The 16,559-nt window shown below is 39.9% G+C and overlaps 1 protein-coding gene across 6 annotated transcripts in view; it reads left to right on the top strand.

The window, feature by feature from the left end:
• The window catches only part of NUP153 (nucleoporin 153), a 114,354-nt gene that overhangs the window by 87,023 nt on the left and 10,772 nt on the right, over window positions 1-16,559 (top strand). For all 6 annotated transcript variants that reach the window (XM_033216324.1, XM_033216321.1, XM_033216323.1 and 3 more), the window contains 5 exons: window positions 4,050-4,175; window positions 6,322-6,939; window positions 11,180-11,374; window positions 11,934-12,818; window positions 15,591-15,947. In XM_033216324.1, coding sequence (XP_033072215.1) covers window positions 4,050-4,175; window positions 6,322-6,939; window positions 11,180-11,374; window positions 11,934-12,818; window positions 15,591-15,947 — 2,181 coding nt within the window. The remainder of the gene's footprint in view (window positions 1-4,049; window positions 4,176-6,321; window positions 6,940-11,179; window positions 11,375-11,933; window positions 12,819-15,590; window positions 15,948-16,559) is intronic.

The raw sequence follows: 16,559 nt of genomic DNA, 5'->3' as shown, positions 1-16,559 counted from the left end.
ACCCAGATTTTTTAAGGAGTCGGTTATGAGTGTCGTATTTAGAGTTGTGTGTTCTCACTTTGACATCATTGATTCTCACCACTTCTATCATTTAAAAAAGCTAATTCAAAATGTAGAAGTCATGATTACTTTGTGACAGGAGCTAAGTTTTGCATTATCTCCTTTTCCCATCTTTTTGAGCATACTTTAGGGAATCCTAACATTTTTACCGTAAATTACTAAAAGCAATTTACCTTTCATTATAAAGGAAGATAGAATGTGATTAAATTATAAGTTTTCTTTGTTTTGGCATAGTTGTAAGGGTGGTGGTTATTTTTGGTGGGGATGGTTGGGGGGTGTGTTACACATTCTGTCACCCAGGCTGGAGTGCAGTGGCACAATCTCAGCTGACTACAACCTCCATCTCCTGCGTTCAAGTGATTCTTGTGCCTCAGCCTCCCGCGTAGCGTGATTACAGGCACCTGCCACCATGCCTGGCTAATTTTTGTGTTTTCAGTAGAGATGGGGTTTCGTCATGTTGGCCAGGCTGGTCTTGAACTCCTGACCTCAGGTGATCTGACCGCCTAGACGTCTCAAAGTGCTGGGATTACAGGCATGAGCCACCGTGTCCGGCCTACATTTTCGTTATTGTGATGAAGTTGACATGATACAGCCATTTTAAAGGGAATAATTCAGTGGCCTTTAGTACCTTCACAGTGTTGTGCAGCCACCACTTTTATCTAGTTCCAAAACATCACCCTCAGCAGGAAAACCCTATCGGTTAAAAAGTTGCTCCCCATTCTGCCTTCCCCCTAGCTGCTGTCAACTTGTGTTCTGTCTCTGTGGATTGACTTATTCTGAATATGTCATGTAAGTAGAATCATGTAATGTGGCTTTGTACAGCTGAGTTCTTTCACTAAGCACAGTGGTTTCAAGGTTCTTATGCCTCAATACTTCATTCCTTTTATGGCTGAATAATATTCCATTGTATTGATGTGCCATAGTTTATTTGTTCAACCATTAATGGACATTTGGACTGTTTCCACCATTTGGCTATTGTGAATAGTGCTACTGTGAACATAAGCGTATATGTATTTGTTTGAGTACTGGTTTCAGTGCTTTTTCATATGTGCCTAGGAATGGAATTGATGGGTCAGATAGTAGTTCTGTATTAAACTTTTTGAAGAATCACTAACCTGTTTTCCACAGTAGTTGAACCATGTCACAGTACCACTAGCAGTAATACAATTTCACCAACACGGCCGGGCGCGGTGGCTTAAGCCTGTAATCCCAGCACTTTGGGAGGCCGAGGCGGGTGGATCACGAGGTCAGGAGATCGAGACCATCCTGGCTAACATGGTGAAACCCCGTCTCTACTAAAAAATACAAAAAACTAGCCGGGCGAGGTGGCGGGCGCCTGTAGTCCCAGCTACTCGGAGGCTGAGGCAGGAGAATGGCGTAAACCCGGGAGGCGGAGCTTGCAGTGAGCTGAGATCCAGCCACTGCACTCCAGCCTGGGCCACAGAGCGAGACTCCGTCTCAAAAAAAAAACAAAAAACAAAAAACAATTTCACCAACACTTAATATTTTCTCTTTTTTGACTATAACAATCCTAATGGATGTAAAGTAATACTTTGTTGTAGTTTTGATTTGCATTTCCCTAATGCAAATGATGTTGCATTTTTTAAGGTGTTTGTTGTTGTTCACTTAAATATCTTAGGGGAGGAATGCCTTTCAAGTCCTTTACCCATTAAATAAGTTTGTCTTTTTGTTACTAAATTATAAGAGTTCTTAGTCTGGACACTAGACCCTTACCAGATACATGATTTGCAGAGATTTTTTCCCATTTATAGATTGTCTTTTCACTTTCTTGATAATTTCTTTGAATGGACAGAAGTTTTTAATTTTGATGAAGTCCATTTTTTTCTTCTGTTGCTGTGCTTTTCGTGTCATATCTAAGAATACATTGCCAAATCCATGGTCTTGAAACTATGCTCCCTAAGTTTTCTTCTAAGAGTTTTATGATGTTTATGTCATATTAAATGGATATTGATCCATTTTGAATTTTTGTTTATGGTGTGAGGTAGGGAAAGGTTTTTTTCCAAAGTACTTTACCTACTACTTTTTAAATTGGCAAACACTTAAAAAGGAAAACTTGGTTATTAGTATATTTCATTATGGAAAACTTCATTCTCAGAAGTACAATTGTAAACTGAATCGCCATATGCTATTTAGCCAGCTTCAACTTTTACCATTTTGACCCATCTTATTTCTTCTTTCTTTCTTTTTCTTTTTCTTTTTTTTTTTTTTCGAGACAGAGTCTCGCTGTGTTGCTCAGGCTGGAGCGCAGTTGTGCAAGCTTGGCTCACTGCAAGTTCCACCTCCCGGGTTCACTGAGGCACCTCCTGCCTCAGCCTTCCGAGCAGCTGGGACTACAGGCTACAGGCACCTGCCACCACACCCTGCTAATTTTTTTGTATTTTTAGTAGAGATGAGGTTTCACCATGTTAGCCAGGGTGGTCTCGATCTCCTGACCTCATGATCCACCTGCCTTGGCTTCCCAAAATGCTGGGATTACAGGCGTGAGCCACCGCTGCCTGGCTTTTTTTTTTTTTTTTTTTGAGATGAAGTCTCGCTCCGTCGCCAGGCTGGAGGGCTGGAGTACAGTGGCAGGATGTTGGCTCACTGCAACTTCCGCTTCCCAAGTTCAAGCGATTCTCCTGCCTCAGCCTCTCAAGTAGCTGAGACTACAGGTGTGCACCACCACACCCAGCTAATTTTTGTTATTTTTAGTAGAGATGGGGATTCACCATGTTGGCCAGGATGGTCTCAATCTGCCCGCCTTGGCCTCCCAAAGTGCTTGGGATTACAGGCACGAGCCACCGTGCCTGGCCACATCTTGTTTCTTATTGTTTCTTTTGTTCTATCCCTCCTCTCCTCATCACACACAGAAACTTACATGTCAGGTCACTTTGAAACAATCCCAAACATCTTAATTTATCTGTAAATAGAAATCGCCCCTTAAAAATATAACGATAAAACCATTATCACACTGAAAATATAGATCTCTGAATATAAGGATACAAGTTTAGAAAGCATAAAAAGTAAAAGCAGTAAGTCACTCATCTTACTGTTAGCAGCTACCATTACTCTTTAGATGTAAACATTCTAGACTTTCCAACCTGCTTTTACCTATAACTATGCTTTTAAGAATGATTTTTGTGGGCCAGGCATGATGCCTCATGCCAGTAGTGCCAGTGCTTTGGGAGGCCGATGTGGGAGGATCACTTGAGGCCAGGAGTTTAAGACCAGTCTGGCCGGCCATAGCGAGACCCCATGTCTACAAAAAAGTAAAAAAAGTTAGCTAGATGTGGTGGCATGCAGCTGTGTTCCTGGCTACTTGAGAGGCTAGGATGGGAGGATTGCTTGAGCCCAGAAGTTTGAGGCTGCATTAAGCTATGATTGCACCACTGCACTCCAGCCTTGCTCACAAGAACATTCACTCTCTGTTTTGAAAACGAATGATTTTTGTGGCTGCATAAGTATTTCCTCATGCGACTGTTAGATAATTTATGTAACCATACCCTTATTGAATATTTTACTATATAGATTTTCAATATTATAACTGAAGGATATTTTCAATTATATTAATAGTGTGAATTTCTAAAAATGAAATAATTGCTCAGTTGAAAATTACTTTTTTGATTAGTTTTGTAAATTGTTGTGTAATAAATAGATATTTCATGCAGTGAATGGACTTGCCCTAGTTGCCATATCCTTTCCAGTTTTTTAGTTTGAGCTTTTTGATTATCAGTCAGTTCACTGGGCGACAGTTACAGTTTATATTTTTTTGCGTTTTTATTGGTGAGGGGAGTTATACAGTATGGGAATGGTGTTTTTATCTCCTTGTAATGGCAAATTAACCCTATAAAGTCATTTGTTTATTGAATTACAGTGACTTTTTTCGTGAACTCTTATCCCAAAGATGGTTTTGAAAGATTTTTTAAAATGCATTTAAGAGTCCAGTGTTTTATTTGTCATAATGTTTTTTACAATTAAAAATATTACAGCTCACGATGTCACTGCAGTGAACAGTACAAGTTGTAAGAAGACACCACCTGAAGATTGTGAGGGTCCTTTTAGACCTGCAAAAATCCTGAAAGAAGGAAGTGTTCTAGATATTCTAAAAAGCCCTGGTAAGATAATTAAAAGATAAGCCTTTTAATTACAAACTCATGATCTCATTTTAATGTCATTTTGTATTATACTTGAGGCTTTTAAAAATTTCTGACTAGTTTGGTAGGAGATTTACTTTTGAATAGAGATGTAGTTAGGTGTAATTCTTTTGCTGGAAATATCTTACAAGCCTTACTTTGGAATTTAAGGACTATACTAAAATGAAATCTCTAAGAGGCAAATGTAGGAGGAGAAAATAGATTCTCCATTCATAGAGGCAGGCCAGTGAGGACTAAGAGAAAGTAAACCTGATGATACACATAGACATGTCTTTCTCTTATGAGAGCACTGAACTGCCTTCTTAAATTATTCCCCAGTTTGGTAAATATGGAACAAGGCCAAGTGGAAAGCATTTGCTGAATTGTAACATACATAGGGAGCATTACTCACTTGAATTGAAGCAAGATTTGAAAGCTAGTAGGTAATAATTAGAAAGGGGATAAATAATTCTCAGATAAAAATAATTTTTTGTTTGAAAACAAAGAGGATGTTCCTAATTCCATTTGTGATGTGTAGTATAAGAATGTAAAACTGACCGGGCGTGGTGGCTCACGCCTGTAATCCCAGCACTTTGGGAGGTTAATACGTGTGGATCACTTGAGGCCAGGAGTTCGAGACCAACCTGGCCAACATGGTGAAACCTACTCTCCACTAAAAATAGAAAAAATTAGCTGGGCATGCTGGCGTGCACCTGTAGTCCCAGCTACTCAGGAGGCTTGAACCTGGGAGGTGGAGGTTGCAGTGAACTGAGTTTGAACCACTGCACTCTGACCTGGGCGAAAGAGCAAGACTTTAAAAAAAAAAAAAAAAGAATGTAAAACTGTCTGCAAGATAATCTAATAGCTCAGAAATAATTTAAACTTACCCACCAGATGTGTCCATGTGTAATAGGATAGGTTTTTTTAAAAAGTAAGATTGGCTTTTACAGCAGGATTTAGAAGCATTCAATTTTTCTGGTCCAGCTCTCTAATTTTATAGATAAGTATACTCCCTACAGGACTCCAGTAGCTTAGACAGTTCCATGCATTTATGGCAGAACTCCAGAATGCTTGTACTGGAATTAACCAAGTAGTAGGCAAGCATCAAATGTGTATAGACTGTCTTATGTATCTGGGGTTACACTTTGCATTCATGATGCCAGCCTCCCCCGGCTCCCTTTTTACTTCTTAAATAGGAAACGTTTGGGGAGAATCTTCATTTGAGTGAAATTAGGAAAATCTGAAAAAGTGGGAAGAAAAAGAAATCTGTAATGCCTTGAAATGGTTACTGTTAACATATTGCCAATCTTAGTGATGTAAATTAATCATAAGCAAAATAACACATGTTGACCACTAGGAATAACTCAAGTATGTGGTATTTTGTCCTTAGGCTAAAAACAGCTCTAGGCTTGATTATTTTGTGGAACTAGAAAACCTCTCATAACCGTCTACATCTTCTTTCCTTTTAATTTTTCTTTGGTGGGCAAAGGCTGTAGAAACAGATCACAGATGGTGTTGGTGGGTTGTAAGACAAAAGTTAACTGGTCCTAAGTAAACAATTACAAAGTCATTCTCATGAGTAAAATATAGCTTGAGTGAATGAACTCAATGACAGCAGTTTTGGTAACACAAAGACTTGCTCAGCTGATTTTACTGAAGCTAGAGGATAACACAGTGGTAGGTTATGACTGGACAAAATTCAAAGATGATATTGAAGCCATTTGGCATAGCCAATGGAACACTTAAAAGAAGAAACGGATGAAGGAGGAAGAGGACTGAGTATTCTGTGTTTGTAGAAAGACAGAATATAACAAAATATGGATGGCAATAATACCTATCAGTAAATTAGTACCAAGGAAAGCATCCAGCTAGAAATTCCTTGAAGGAGGAGGTGATATCCTATAAACACAACATCTTTTGTGGAATTTTAAATGGTCTAAGTATAACTTATTAGGTGAATGATAAATATGATTACCTAAGTGAAAAACAACTCTTAAGTAGTTCATCTTGGATTGTAGTAAGTGTGCAGTGAGGTAAATGTCTTCTCAGTAATAATAATCAAATTAATGCTTTGATTTATAAAGCTTCTCTAACGTTGTTTTTGCACTCTCTCCTTTGTTCATTATAGGTTTCGCATCACCGAAGATAGATTCTGTTGCTGCTCAGCCCACCACAACAAGCCCAGTAGTTTATACAAGACCAGCAATAAGTAGCTTTTCTTCTAGTGGAATTGGGTTTGGGGAAAGTTTAAAAGCTGGGTCATCATGGCAGTGTGATACGTGTCTACTCCAGAACAAAGTTACAGACAGCAAATGCATAGCCTGTCAAGCAGCAAAATTGTCACCCAGAGATACTGCTAAACAGACTGGAATTGAAACACCAAATAAAAGTGGCAAAACAACTCTTTCTGCACCAGGGACAGGTTTTGGAGACAAATTTAAACCAGTGATAGGCACTTGGGATTGTGATACCTGTTTAGTGCAAAATAAACCTGAAGTGATAAAATGTGTAGCCTGTGAAACACCGAAACCTGGAACTGGTGTGAAGCGAGCTCTTACATTGACAGTGGTTTCGGAAAGTGCTGAGACTATGACTGCTTCATCTTCCAGCTGCACTGTGACCACTGGTACCTTAGGATTTGGAGATAAATTCAAAAGGCCTGTTGGATCTTGGGAGTGTTCAGTATGCTGTGTTTCTAATAACGCAGAAGACAATAAGTGTGTGTCCTGTATGTCTGAGAAACCAGGTATGTTTTTGGCTTTATGGAGTAATTTTGCTTATTACTTTAGTGGAACATTTTAATTTATTCTGAGAATCCCTGTTTTGGATGTTTCAGGATGAGCATTTCTCATACATACTAATTTTTCTAAACTATCTTGAGATAAAAATGTCTTGTTTGTGGCTAGATCTTTATGTTCAGTTAGGATAGGTTATGTGTTAACTATTCTGGTATATATGCTGATCTCCTCTTTCTGTACAATTTTATCAGAAATTTGTTCAAAGTTCACTAGTACCATGCTGAAAGATCTTAGAATGGGGTAATATTTCTCAAACCTTTGTACAGAGTAAAATACTACTTCTCCAAATAGAAATCAGGATAGCTAGTGGTCATATACAGGGAAGGTTTCTTTAGGGGGTAGGCTATAGTCATTAATGAAAAGGCTATAGCTGTTGCAATGATTGTAAATTACCAAGTCACTAATTCTAATCTAGGCAGCCAGAAACAATGGAATTAGTTTTGAGTTTTTTCTGTTTCTCTGTTCAAAGTTAGAAGAATTAGTGAAGATTCTTATTGAATCTTTAATTCATCCAGAAGTGGCTCTGATGGTTTTGTAATATTATATAATTATATGGTACAGATATATGATAACATGGATATCCGGGGAATTACACTGTTTTCAATGCATTATTCATGAATATGCAGTTTTGTGTCCATAATGTACAGCTCTGAGTTACTAACCCTAGACCCCTTGCCTGAACCCTCGTGCCATATTTCTGATTCCTGCTGGATATTTCCCTATGAGTGAGACTTTAGAATCTTCATTTCTTTCCCTTTTTTGAGACAGAGTCTCACTGTGTCACCCAGGCTGGAGTACAGTGGCACGATCTTGGCTCACTGCAACCTCCGTCTCCCAGGTTCATGCAATTCTTGTGCCTCAGCCTCACAAGTAGCTGGAATTACAGGTACATGCCACCGCGCCCGACTAATTTTTTGTATTTTCAGTAGAGACAGGGTTTCGCCATGTTGGCCAGGCTGGTCTCTGACTCCTGACGTCAAGTGATCTGTCTGCTCTGGCCTTCCAAAGTGCTGGGATTACAGGGGTAAGCCACCGTGCCCGGCCTAGAATCTTCATTGTGAAATATCTTTGTCTTCCTATCTAGTACCCCTGCCTCACCTACAGAAAGAAAGCCCTTGATGTATGCAGGAAAGCAAAATTAATTTTAAGTTGATGGGGAGTAACAGAACTTTGAGTCAGGAAGTAATTTGTTACACATGAACAAAGGAAGCTCACATATGTATTAAAGAACTTGGACTTCATCCTTTCAGTGATGAACCATCATTTTCAGCAGAGGAGCGATACAGTCAAGTTTGTATTTTTGATGAGTCACTCTGGCTTTTTAGATAATGGATTTGAAAACAACAAAATTTGGAGACCAGAGGATAGATTAGGAAGTGATATCAATCATACAGACAATAGGCCAGACACCGTGGCTCACACCTGTAATCCAAGCACTGGGAGAGGCCAAGGCGGGCAGATTGCTTGAACCCAGTTCAAGACCAGCCTGGGCAACATGGTGAAGCCCTGTCTCTACAAAAAACACAAAAATTAGCCTGGCTTGCTGGCACCCGCATGTAGTCCCAGCTACTTAGGAGGCCAAAGTGGGAGGATTGCTTGAGCTCGGGAGGTGGAGGTTGCAGTTAGCTGAGTTCATGCCACTGCACTCCAGCCTGGGTGACAGAGTGCGACCCTGTCTCAAATAATGATAGGCCAGGCGTGGTGGCTCACTCCTGTAATCCCAGCACTTTGGGAGGCCAAGGTGGGCGGACCATGAGGTCAGGAGATGGAGACCATCCTAACACGGTGAAACCCTGTCTCTACTAGCAATACAGAAAATTAGCTGGGCGTGGTGGTGGGCGCCTGTAGTCCCAGCTACTCGGGAGGCTGAGGCAGGGGCAGGAGAGTGGCATGAACCCAGGAGGTGGAGCTTGCAGTGAGCCGAGATCATGCCGCTTGCGCTCCAGCCTGGGCGACAGAGCGAGACTCAGTCTCAAAAAGAAAAAAGCCAAGCTTGTACACCTGCGGGGTGCATGTGGCTCAGGATGGCTGTGAATGAGGCTCAACACAAATTTGTGAGTTTTCTTAAAACATTATGAGATTATTTTGCTAGTGTTAGTATATTTTACACGTGGCTCAAGACAATACTTTTTGTCCAGTGTGGCCTAGGGAAGCCAAAAGGTTGGACCACCCCCTCCCTCCCCTGCCGATATAGGCAATAGATAATGTACTGATTGAACTGAATAAGGAATGGAGGACGTACAATTAAAGACATTGATTTCAAGCTGCTGATGTCAACATTCAGATGTATGTAATGTGGCCAGGCATGGTGGCTCACGTCTGTGATCCCAGCACTTTGGGAGGCTGAGGCAGGCAGATCACCTGAGGTCAGGAGTTTGAGACCAGCCTGGCCAACATGGCAAAACCCCGTCTCTACTAAAAATACAAAAATTAGCCAGGCATGGTCGGGGATGCCCGTAATCCCAGCTACTTGGGAGGCTGAGGCAGGAGAACAGCTTGAACCTGGGAGGTGGAGGTTGCAGTGAGCTGAGATTGCGCCACTGTACTCCAACCTGGGCAACAGAGTGAGACTCTGTCTCAGAAAAAAAAAAAAGAAAAAAAGATGTATGTAAGGCCTTTGGGTGGAGATACGGATTTGGGGTCATTAGTCCATAGTTTTGGTATTTGAAGTCATGAGAGTTGAGTGAATAGAAAAGATGGCCTGAAATGAAAGTCTGCTAACTTATAGGGAGTAGCAGGAATAAAGCTTTTGAACAGTTAATCTTTTAAAAAGGTGCAACCGAGAGGAAAAACAAAAACTACATGGCACTGGTTGCTTCAGAGGGGGATGGATTTCAAAGGAACAAGATCAGAGGTCTCAATAAAAAGGCTATTATTCAAGCAAGAGATGGGGTAGTGGTTGGGGTAATGGCGGGGGTTCGTGAACCAGAATAGCAGTAGAAGAGTCAGAAATTGATTGAAATGGATTTGAGAAAAATGTAGAGGAGGAGTAGTATCCAGCCAAGCTAACCAAGTAGACAGTGGAGTCACCAACTAAGAGACTACAGTGACAAGCTCAGAAGTGTAGATTGCTGGTGTAGATTAGGAAACTGTTTTATTGGAATTTAAAACCACTGGAGTAAATGAGAGCTTGTGAGGATAGTGGGCCAAGATGGAACCCCAGGGAGCAATTTGGTTGGCAAGATAGAAGAGAACATACCTATAAAATGTAGAGATCATTTAGGTAACTATGGAAGAGGTGGCAACAGTTGTAGGCCATCTAGAGAAGTAGGAATACCAGAATGAATGGCTTCACTGTCAGCACTGTATTTTGGGCCTTACCAAGCCATTCTTCGTGTGCCACCTCTCCCACAAACATGCTAGTTCTGCTTAAGATTTGTCACCTCTGTATATCCTTCTCCTGCTTCTTAGTCATTTCTTCCTTCTTTGCACACTTGTTTTAGGTTGTCACTTGGTGATGGTGCTACTGTGCTTTTATTTTCCCCCTTTAAGACCATGAGCATCTTACAAGTTAAGCAACATTTTATTCATCTTTAATGTCCCCAGAACCCAAGTGTGTTATGATGCTTAATAAATGTCTGTTAAATGGCTAGCATGTAACAGAAATGCCATGAATATAGTAGTTGTCAAGTTAGATTGTGAAGTGGATGTGAAGTAGATGCACTTCTATGCAAAAACTATCATTCAGAGGCAGAGATCTATGCTTTGAAATCTTGAAATTCATATGGTCTGTGACTATGTATTTTATATGTTAGGATATTGCCTACAATTTACATCTTATGTCTTAGAATGCTTGCTGTTTGAAGACATTTGAAAAAGATTCTTAAGAAAAATTTAGTCTTTGAGCGCCTAATTTGTGAGCATGATTTTTTTTCTTAAACCACAGCAGTTCAAACATGTGGTTAAGAGGGAGCTCACCAGTGAGCAAGGTGATGATGAGCTGCTCATTTATAAGGTTAAAATAATCCTGAGAGGTCTATTCTTTTTTTAAACAATATAAATATGAACAATTGTTCGTATTTCTGGCACATTCTGTGTTTTAATAGGAAATATTATTAGAAATTGAACACTTAAACTTAGTGGTGTCATTGAGATACTGACATATTGTAAATTAAAATTTTCATGAATTCTGCCCCTCCCCACTCCCCATTTTTTTGTTTTTTGTTTTTTGTTTTTTGTTTTTTTTAGGAAGTTCAGTACCTACTTCAAGTAGCAGCACTGTACCCATCTCTCTGCCTTCTGGAGGCTCTCTAGGATTGGAAAAGTTCAAGAAACCTGAGGGGAGCTGGGACTGTGAAGTGTGCCTAGTGCAGAATAAGGCTGACTCTACCAAATGTTTGGCATGTGAAAGTGCAAAGCCAGGCACAAAATCTGGGTTTAAAGGTAAGGCCAAAAAAATAAAAATAAAGGTGATGGTAAAGCGCCTTTTTGTAAGGCCATTTAAAAATGAAGTATTTGAGAACAGCTTCAGTGTTCACTCATTCTCTCTTGAAAATTAATATAAAATGAGATTATCCTGAGATGTTTATATCTGTTTCTGAATTATTGTAAGGTCAGTTAGTTGCTTGTCAAAGGGTATATGCATTTGTAATTTTTGGTAACTAGTGACAGATTGCTCCCTGTGAGTTTTGTGCTCATTTATACACCCACCTGCAATCTGTAGCCTGTTACTTCCAGTCTCATTGCCAGTACAAACTTTATCAAACTATCTCAGCCAGTCTGATAAATGAAAAGTGGCATGTCAGGCTAGTTGTGAAGAGTGAGATGTAATTCTCATACCACATAAATATTGGTCACCTTGGATTATGTTTACGACTGCTGGTAATACTCTTCAAAGTAGACCCTTTCAAAGTTATTCCTATGTTTCTTTGGCGTTCAAGCTGTTTTGTTTGAGAACACCAGTACATTAATTGTCTGTGTGGTGTCTTTTATATTTTTGCAGGCTTTGACACATCTTCCTCACCTTCGAACTCAGCAGCCTCCTCCTCTTTCAAATTTGGTGTCCCATCACCCTCTTCTGGGCCTTCTCAGGCTTTAACAAGCACTGGAAATTTCAAATTTGGAGATCAGGGAGGATTCAAAATAGGTGTGTCATCTGATTCTGGGTCTATAAACCCGATGAGTGAAGGCTTTAAATTTTCTAAACCAATAGGAGATTTTAAATTTGGAGTATCATCTGAATCTAAGCCCGAAGAAGTTAAAAAAGATAGTAAGAATGATAATTTTAAGTTTGGACTTTCTTCTGGTTTAAGCAACCCAGTTTCTTTAACTCCATTTCAATTTGGGGTGTCTAATCTTGGACAGGAAGAAAAGAAAGAGGAACTGCCCAAATGTTCATCTGCAGGTTTTAGCTTTGGTACAGGTGTTATTAACTCCACCCCTGCTCCTGCTAACACCATAGTGACCTCTGAGAACAAGAGCAGCTTCAACTTTGGAACCATAGAAACCAAGAGTGCTTCAGTGGCTCCTTTCACATGTAAGACATCAGAAGCTAAAAAAGAAGAAATGCCTGCCACCAAAGGAGGATTCTCTTTTGGCAACGTGGAGCCTGCCTCTCTGCCATCTGCCTCAGTGTTTGTTTTGGGAAGGACAGAAGAGAAACAGCAAGAGCCTGTCACTTCTACTTCCCTAGTTTTTGGGAAGAAAGCTGACAATGAAGAGCCAAAGTGTCAACCAGTGTTTTCCTTTGGGAATTCAGAGCAAACCAAAGATGAGAATTCTTCCAAGTCCACATTTAGTTTTAGTATGACAAAACCATCTGAGAAGGAATCTGAACAGCCAGCAAAAGCCACTTTTGCCTTTGGAGCTCAAACTAGTACTACAGCTGGTAAGTATTAACTTTATTATTTTTTTTACAAGTTGCCTTTACAGATGCAGCAAGTCAAGTAATGGTTTATACTGAACGTAGTTGAGAAATACAGAACTCTTTGGGAAGGAACCTAGGATTTTCAGTTTGAACCGCTCTTTAAAAAACCCTCATGATTCTGATGAAGTCATCTGTGGATCTAATTGTGAGAAATACGGCAGTAGTGCAAAGCTCAATATAGTGCATATTTATGTGTGTCTTTCTCTTCTGTTTGGGCTTTTATAATCAGAATTGATATCTACTACCTGGAAAATAAGGATTCTTAGCTTATGAAGTATTTTCTACCATAATCTATGGTATTGTTTACAAATAGTTACAGATTGGCCGGGCGCGGTGGCTCAAGCCTGTAATCCCAGCACTTTGGGAGGCCGAGACGGGCGGATCACGAGGTCAGGAGATCGAGACCATCCTGGCTAACACGGTGAAACCCCGTCTCTACTAAAAATTACAAAAAACTAGCCGGGCGAGGTGGTGGGCGCCTGTAGTCCCAGCTACTCGGGAGGCTGAGGCGGGAGAATGGCGTAAACCCGGGAGGCGGAGCTTGCAGTGAGCTGAGATCCGGCCACTGCACTCCAGCCTGGGCGACAGAGCGAGACTCCGTCTCAAAAAAAAAAAAAAAAAAAAAAAAAAAAACAAATAGTTACAGATAACCAGTCCTCATCAGACATTAAGAAACATAGACAACAAATATAATTAATCCTGAGAAAACAAGAGATTTTGAAAGCTGAAGTCCTGGGGGAAGAAAAATGACACAGCACCTTAAAGGTTAAAAGCATCGTTGTTGGTGGATCATATTAAAGTCATTCTGTGGGCGGAATAGCAGAAGAACATAGCCGATCATCAGATTAGTGAACTAGAATTTCCCTGAACTTAGTGCACAAGTACAAAGAGTGATCCAAGTTAGATCCACAAGTTCCTTTGGAATAGGAGTGACCTAGAAGATAAGAAGTTTTGGGGGACTATCAAAGAAGTGACAGAAGAAAATTTTCTAGATCTAAAGAAAGACATTGGTCTTAAAAATGGAAAATACCTGTTGGCAAAGATCACTGAAATTTAGGACACCAAAGCTAAAACCCCAAATGCTTTCAGAGAGAAAAGCTATTTGCCACAAATAGGAAGATATCAGATTAGCATCATCTTCTAATTTGCAACATCACATGCTAAAAACAGAACAGTGCCCTCAAAATGAAAATGTTCTTGAACCTAGAATTCTGTTACTAGCCAAATGTGTGTAAGTATAAAGACAGTCCGGGTGCCATAGCTCACACCTGTAATCCCAACTAGTCAGGAGGCTGAAGCACAAGAATTTCTTGAACCTGGGAGGCAGAGGTTGCAGTGAGCCGAGATTGGCCACTGCACTCCAGCTTGGGCAACAGAACGGGCCTCTGTCTCAAGAAAACCCAACAACAACAACAAACACAGAGGCAAAATACAGATGTTTTTAGATGTGCAAAAAGTGCAAAAGTTGAATATCCATGAATACTTTTGGATAATAAATTGGAAACACTCAAAATTAACTTTTATATGGAATTTAACAAATAACTATGAGCAGTTTTTTGTCTGTCATATATTTACTTAGAAATGTAAAGACAAAATAAAAGCTAAAATTACGTATTATTTGGAAAGCAACAAAGATATGATAGGGTCTAATCAGATTTGATGGTGAAACACCAGGCTGTGGTAGATGCTCTTAATTAACCATTCTTCCATTAGCCAGCTTGAAAGTGAGCCAACATGTCCCATTTTCTGTAAGTCAGACTAATGCCTATAGCATACTGTGACCAGCCCTGCATAGTGTGAAGTATTGGAACTGAGAGATTATTGGAATAGTTTAGAAAAAAGTCTTCAATAAGGTGGCTGGATTCAGAATCATGATATAAAAATCAAAAGTTTTTCTTCAAATCAGCATATCTCATTTGTTTTTTTCTAACATTTCTAACTTGTATTTTATAAAAGCAGAACTTTTAACATGCCAAATAACTAAAAGAACACAAAAGGCATACTTTTGCTGGGTGAAGGTATTCCCTTCCTCCTCCCATAATTTTAGTTCTTAGGGGAATTTTTGTAGAGCTTGACAAGCTAAACTTACTCTAAAATTCATATGGAAAGGAAACTGTACAAGAAATTTTGGGAAAAAAGGCAGGCACACAGGCAGCTTTGTTCTGCTATCATCAGTCCATGGTGTAAAGTTAGAATAATTAAAACAGTCTAGTGATAATGGTAGGGGAAACAAGTATATGCATTTTAGGAAATGTAGTGTGTCATAAAGACAACATTGCAAATTAGTGCACAAAGCCTGTACTAGTTGATGCTGTGGAGAAATTTGGCTATCCATTTAGATAAATTGAAGTTATGATTTTGCCACATACTGTAACATAAATTGCAAAATAAAATATATAAAAGTACAGCTATCTTCCACTATCTAAACTTGCTATTCAACTACAGTATCCAGTTAGATTTGGATTCGAGGGGTATTTTTATTAACCTGAATGCCAAAGGCCTTCCTATGAAAGGCATAAAATCCATAAGCTATAAAAGAAGATGAATGTATTTGATTTTGTCAAAATCTAATATAAACATGTCCATTTGATGAATTAATCTATATAAAAAACTTAATCTACTTTTCTAGCAATTCTAGGGTAGGAAAATTCTAGTGATTGTAGGGTAAGGAAAAAGTACTTTCTGAGACTATTCTTAAGGATTTCTGTTTGTTTCTTAATTTCTGTCTTACAGATCAAGGTGCAGCAAAGCCAATTTTTAGTTTCTTGAACAACAATTCCTCTAGTTCAAGTACACCAGCCACTTCTGCTGGTGGTGGCATATTTGGTAGTTCCACCTCTTCCTCCAATCCACCCGTGGCTACCTTTGTGTTTGGACAGTCCAGCAATCCTGTGAGCATCTCTGCCTTTGTTAACACTGCTGAATCCAGCACCTCTCAGTCTTTGCTATTTTCTCAAGATAGCAAACTAGCAACCACATCCAGCACAGGTACAGCTGTCACCCCATTTGTCTTTGGTCCAGGAGCCAGCAGTAATAATACTGCCACCTCTGGTTTCGGCTTTGGAGCCACAACCACGTCTAGCTCTGCAGGTACATTTACAAAAGAAAAAAATGCATTGTAATTGGATGGGCTTTACTTATTAGCAAACAACATATAGCAGGTTATCACAAAATGGTGTGAATGCCTTTTGGTCATCTATACCAGGGTTGTTGTAATTAATCACTGTGTGTACAACTTTAACATATTTACCTCTTGGGAGCCATTTTTCTAATTGTGGTAAGAGTGTAATACTTAATTTTTCCAAGCTTTGTTTTTTGTTTTTGTTTTTTTTCTTTTGAGATGGAGGCTTGCTCTGTCACCCAGGCTGGAATGCAGTGGTGCGATCTCGGCTCACTGCAACCTCCCTCTCCCTAGTTCAAGCAATTCTCCTGCCTCAGCCTCCCAAGTAACTGGGATTACAGGTGCCTGCTACCACACCCGGCTAATTTTTGTAATTTTAGCGGAGATGGGGTTTTACCATGTTGGCCAGGCTCGAACTCCTGACCTCGTGATCCGCCCTGCTTGGCCTCCTAAAGTGCTGGGATTACAGGCGTGAGCCACTGTGCCCAGCCCCAAACTTTGTTTTTAAAATATTAGGTTGTCAGTAACCAGACACTGGAAGTTGTTTTATTAAACATCAGTCTTTATTATGCAGTATATAC

This window comes from Trachypithecus francoisi, unplaced genomic scaffold, assembly GCF_009764315.1.
Source record: "Trachypithecus francoisi isolate TF-2019V2 unplaced genomic scaffold, Tfra_2.0 Lachesis_group10, whole genome shotgun sequence".
NCBI lineage: Eukaryota > Metazoa > Chordata > Mammalia > Primates > Cercopithecidae > Trachypithecus > Trachypithecus francoisi.
This window is presented reverse-complemented; position numbering and strand designations above follow the sequence as displayed.